The following is a 6,000-nucleotide window of genomic DNA, read 5'->3' on the forward strand; positions in this document are numbered from 1 at the left end:
GAGCTACCCCACCCCCTACAAAATCTACATGCTGACTGTGCAAGCACAGAAAATATAATTTAACTCATAATCAATCTCAGTTCGAATTAGAAAAATGTTAACGTTCATTGAACCAGAGTCAGGGCTCATTATACAATCAAGGATTAACTGTACTGCACTTGATCTTCACCAAAAGGCCAAGAATTAGAAACACACTAGATTTTGGCTTAATTAACTGACTAATTTCTAGTTTCAGTGGCATTACTAAATTTAAGCATAGTCAGTGATACCCAGTGAAACCCAGTGCATGGAAACTGGTAACACTGTCTATTCTAGCAGGAGAAGAAATTCCAGATTTTTTAAAAAAGCACTGCCTAGGTTGGGATTAGATATCTTTCCATAGCCACCCTGAACCAAATGTGTAATCTCACTCTTGGGACTCAGCTACATTAGTAAAAAAAATAAATTAAAAAAATGTTTTGAATGCATTATAAACATGCAACGCCAGATGGCACTGGAAAGCAAAAAAAATTCAATGCATTTTTTACATAGCATTTTTTTCTTTTGCTATAACGATTTAATTTATGACTTATTCGTAGCAGGTTTCCCTCCTGTATATAGATCCACACTGTGTCATCAGCCCTTCAGGAGAGATTTTCACCAAGCAGACTTAACTCTTTTAAAAATGTTGATAGGACAATGTCTCTATGGGGATTAGACATCTGTGTGCAGCACCTTTCAGACTTTAATACATGGATGTATATTGCAGGTGGATATCTGGTCCCTCGGTATCATGGTCATAGAGATGATTGATGGAGAGCCGCCTTATTTCAATGAGCCACCTCTCCAGGCAATGCGCAGGATCCGAGACAATTTACCACCAAGGGTGAAGGATCTACACAAGGTCAGAGGGTCTACACTTTCATGAAAGCCCTGGTCAGTCATTCGGAGCCTCAGGCAAATAGAACTGCATGAGGGAGAGAGCAAAGAACATGCTTGATGGCTCCTGTCTTCACATCTCTGTCGCCCTGTGTCACCCACATAAACATGATTGGAGGAGAAGGTCTGTAGTGGTGAAGCTGCTCTATGCCTCTAAGGCTGCCTGTATGATTATGACTCAGTCTAAACTATGCACAGAGAGCCTACATCTCTGGATAAAGCTCGCCACTGTAGACCTTTGCCCTCTGGTGTGTGGAAGGTGATGGACAAGGGTAATAAGTACATGACTGAAGGATTGTGGGCAGCTGGGGAACCTTTGGCCCCCCAGATGTTGCTGGTTCAAGTCCCAGAAGCTTTTCTTTTGGGAATTGTAGGGACAGAACTACCTAAACTGTATAGAAACAAGTAACAAGTAACAAGAATGTTACTTGCCCCAAAATGGAAAGAAGCAGAAGTCCTAGCAAAGGAAGAATGCATACAAATCTGTGGATCTGTTGGAATGCTCTGTCACAAGAGACTAGGGCCCTGCGGGACTTGACATCTTTCCGCAGGGCCTGCAAGACAGAGCTGTTCCACCAGGGCTTTGGCCAAGGTGCAGTCTGACACCCTCCTTCTGTAATCCTCATAGAACTCTAGCCCAATGGTTGCCATCAATTTGATTCTGAATTGATTTTAGAATGTATTTCAATTAATTGACTGTGATTTTATGTAAATTGTGCTATTTTTACTGTTGTTAGCTGCTCTGAGCCTGGCTTTGGCTGGGGAGGGTGGGATATAAATAAAAGTTTATTATTATTTTATTGTTAAGAAATATGCAGAAATGGTGAAACTTACTGGAAGAATAAGAAATTAGGATAACAATTTTTTTTTTTTACAAAATAATGAAAATCGTTTATTGATAAATTATAAACAGATAAAAACATTGGCAGGATTATTGTAATAAACTGTAGTTTTATATGAGTATAAATTTAAAGAAGATGAATAAATGAGCAAACTGAGTTAATTTGGATATGCAGAAGATATTAAAAACAAATTTAAGGAACCGCAGAAAGAGGGAGAAGGAAGTTTTGAAATGTCAAAGTCATTTTAAAATTAGTGAAATGTACAAAAATGAAAAATATAAACAAACAAATATAAGTCCCATCATCCCTGACCATTGGTTGTAATGACTGGGGCTGATGGGAGTTAGAGTCTAACAAAAACTGGAGGGCCAAAGGTTCCCTAGACCTGAGCTAGTGCACCCCTAACCTCCCATCATCACGTTAAGCACTGATGGACTGAAGCCTTGTGCTCATTACCAGCTACCTTCATAAGAACCTAAGAAGAGGCCCGCAGCATCAGGTCACTGGACCATCTAGTCCAGCATCCTGTTTTCACAGTGGCCAAGCAGATACAGATGCAACTAGATTCATCCTCAAGCACTGCCTTGTCTTAGAGATAGTTGGATGATGGCATTCCTGGACCCTCTGCTCAGAATGTAATCCTCTGCCCCAAAGCCAAAGCTTCCCCTTTTGTTCACCCTTGGTACCTTTGGGGTTATTTGGGGGTCAGAGAAAGAGGAAGTGGTTGGGGCTATGAACAGAGCGCTGTTTGGCACATACCTGCTCAATGATTTGCACACAACTTCACACACCTGCTCATGAAGTCGGCTCCTGTTGTAAGCCACTTGTTTCAATTTCTTGCAAGATTTGAAGAGGCACAATCTAGAACTTCGCCACCTTATTCCCACCTTCGTTCTGCTGCATGCATAGACCGGGTCTTGGATAATGAACTCCTGAACACATGAAAGTCCTATAGCGATGCTGCACACTGCTATTAAATGACAGAAGGCTGCAGCACCAATCATTTAGGTGTTGCCTTCTTCACAATGTTGCTCTTGCTTTTCCAGGTTTCCTCAGTACTCCGTGGCTTCTTAGACTTGATGTTGGTGAGGGAGCCTTCCCAGAGAGGAACAGCACAGGAACTGTTGAGACACCCATTTCTGAAACTGGCTGGGCCTCCTTCTTGCATAGTGCCTCTCATGAGGCAATACAGGCATCACTAAATCCAGTAGGGTTCCCCCCTCGCTTTTTGTTTCTTCTGGAGGAGCTGGATGAAATCTGGCAAGTAAGCTGAAGGCACCTCTGTTGAGCTACCACTGCTGGCACACGATGAAGGAGACTTCTCTGAGTTTATGAAGATACTTTTTTCCCTTTGCTTGGTAACCAGGCATGTTGACAGTTAATACTCCTGTGTGGGATGCACCTTTCACAATCCATCGGTGTCGTTAGTCTGTCAACTATCGAAGCAGAAGGACGTTACTTGTAGCACAACCCAGATGGAGCATCCATTTTTTATTTGAAACCGAAGCAAGGCGGCACTTCTACTTCAGAAGGACTTTTTTCCTGACAAAAACGAACAAGCACTTTTTATCTCAGTTGTAGCAATGTGACGTATTTTGAAATGAATTTGTAATTTTCTGTATATTGCTTTTGATAATTTACAGTACTTTGATGTCATAGCGGTCGTGCTGGTAGAGGTGGTAGATGTAAGTTAATAAGCATTTGAGCCAGATCTTTCCTACTTTTCTATCCCTTTTGATGAGAAAGGAACACACACACACACACACACACACTTTAACAGCTCAGAATGTTGACAAGAACTTTTCATCTGTGTTAGTCAAATGTACATCTTCATTTTGCAAACATTCAACTTGCTGAGCAATACAAGATACTTTTTCTCCCCTTGGAAATAATGTGTAAAGATTTCAGTATTGGCCAGAAGCAATGAGTATCTTACAGAATACACAGGACCTTATGCCAAGGGCTGAATTGCATATTTATATTTATCATGTCAAACTGACAGCTATTGTGTGGCGGTATATCAAATCATCAGTGGCCACAGAAAGTGTCCAGATAGAGATTTGCTTGCCAAGAGGTAAGCTTTCCAGTTGTGAAAATATTTCAATTGCAAAGGCTGCAGTTGAGTGACATATGCCACTTATGACATATGCCTATAGCTGGATGCTGATTTTGCTTATGCTCAAACTCCCGCAGCCCTGCCATTGCCTTTGTTTCAGACAGGCCTGCACAATTTGTGAACACCAAACTAAACACACACCCCTGCAGTCACCTGCTGTGGCCTGCCAACAGCTCAGCATACCACCTTAACCATGCTTGGCCTGCAGAAACAGAAGGCTACAGCACACATAACAAGCCACAATGCACAGCTAGCAAGCTGTGTCCCTTTTGGTGAGTTGCACAGATGTTGTGCAGGCCTGGTTGTGTGCAGCTTGTAGTGTAGCAGCAGGAGTCTTGGGGCTGTACCCAATGAAGTCATCCCATTCATGCAAAGACTCCCCGTTTGGGCAACTGAACTCTTCTTCTTCTCCTCTCCCACCTCCCCACTGCACCCCAGTAAATCTCCCCTAGAGTGTTGGGGGGAGGGACCAAACCAGATGTTGGGGGAGATCCACAGGAGAACAGAGAGAAGGAAAGTGTTATTGCAGAAGTGGAAGACCTCACATGGATGGGACAACTTCATTTTTTGAGTGAAAAAAGTAAACAAAAGAATCCCATTGACCATCCAGTTTCACATCCTCCTTTACAGGGCAACATATGATGTGCCTGGGGACCCATGTCATCTGGAGAAAAAAAAACTTAGTGACTGGGCTCAGCTAGCAATGTGGGCGATTCTTTGTTTTAGTCTGTGTTGACTCCAGTGTCACAATATTCGTATTCATTATTTAGAGTCACGCTTTGGGAGTCAAACACCAACCTCAAGATGTCCAGCAAGTGACAGGGCATTTCCCAAGTTGAAATCCAAGTGTTTGTAAGATTCCAGTCGACATGTTCACCATTCAGGGGGAAATGCTGTGTAGACCCTATTGGAATGTGAATTCAGCAGTGACTACTACAACCAATTTTGTGTTGCTTGTTGAATATATTTGCATGTTTACCATAGACCTATAGCGCGTTGCCTTTATAAGTGCTTCATAATTATTTCCATGATGGAGGGGGTTTATTTATTAATGATTTTTTAAAAATTATGCACAATATGAAAGCCATGTATTTTCCAACTTTTTTTTGTTATTACTGACTTCACTTGAAAAAAATTATCTGACCCAAAATCTAACATATCTGGTTAGAACGTTTTGCATTACGAAGGGTGTTTCTCCCCCCTCAACACAAATAAGTTGGTCATTCCCTATTGTAATAAATGAGAAGCAAAACAATAAGTTAGAAGGCTGTTGATTCTAGATAGATTTGTCAAAGATGATGAAGATCCTGTACTTTATTCCATCACAAATACATTAATTATTTTTTAAAAACCAAGTCAAAAAAGTAACTAAGTAATGCTTCTTCAGTTTGCATAACACCTTAAGGCTACAATCCAATATATACTTACCTGGGAGTAAGTCCCATTGAACTCAGTGAGACAACTTTCTGTGTAGGCATGCCTAGGCTTGTGCTGTTAGTGATTAAGGGGATTATCACAACTAAAGAAATAAACCACAAACTTAAGGTTGGACGCGGGTGGCGCTGTTTGTTAAATCACAGAGCCTAGGGTTTGCCAATCAGAAGGTTGGCAGTTCAAATCCCCACTACGGGGTGAGCTCCCATTGCTCAGTCCCTGCTCCTGCCAACCTAGCAGTTCGAAAGCAGGTCAAAGTGCAAGTAGATAAATAGGTACCGCTCCAGCGGGAAGTTCAATGGTTTTTTTCGTGTGCTGCTCTGGTTTGCCAGAAGCGGCTTAGTCATGCTGGCCACATGACCCGGAAGCTGTACGCCGGCTCCCTCGGTCAGTAAAGCGAGATGAGCGGCGCAACCCCAGAGTCGTCCACGACTGGACCAAACGGTCAGGGGTCCCTTTACCTTTACTTGAGGTTACAAAAATAATTTGCCAGTGAAGCCTATGTTGGTGTTCACTCTTACAATTTTATTTGGAACTAATGGCCTGATCTTATGAGCTACTGAAACTAGACCTGAGCTTCGTGATCCAGCTTCAGATGAAATCCTAACGGAGCATCATCCATAAGGTATTCCATGCCAGTACTTACCCCTAGGTATCTATAGATACATCTTAATATCATAATCAGAGCAA

The 6,000-nt window shown here is 42.0% G+C and overlaps 1 protein-coding gene across 6 annotated transcripts in view; it reads left to right on the forward strand.

Annotated features, from left to right (window-relative positions):
- The window catches only part of PAK5 (p21 (RAC1) activated kinase 5), a 121,119-nt gene extending 115,985 nt beyond the window's left edge, over positions 1-5,134 (forward strand). For all 6 annotated transcript variants that reach the window (XM_053380646.1, XM_053380642.1, XM_053380648.1 and 3 more), the window contains 2 exons: positions 749-883; positions 2,807-5,134. In XM_053380646.1, coding sequence (XP_053236621.1) covers positions 749-883; positions 2,807-2,962 — 291 coding nt within the window. In that variant the 3' untranslated portion in view covers positions 2,963-5,134. The remainder of the gene's footprint in view (positions 1-748; positions 884-2,806) is intronic.
- The last annotated feature ends 866 nt before the right edge of the window (positions 5,135-6,000 follow it).

This window comes from Podarcis raffonei, chromosome 3 (assembly GCF_027172205.1).
Source record: "Podarcis raffonei isolate rPodRaf1 chromosome 3, rPodRaf1.pri, whole genome shotgun sequence".
In the NCBI taxonomy this organism is placed as follows: domain Eukaryota; kingdom Metazoa; phylum Chordata; class Lepidosauria; order Squamata; family Lacertidae; genus Podarcis; species Podarcis raffonei.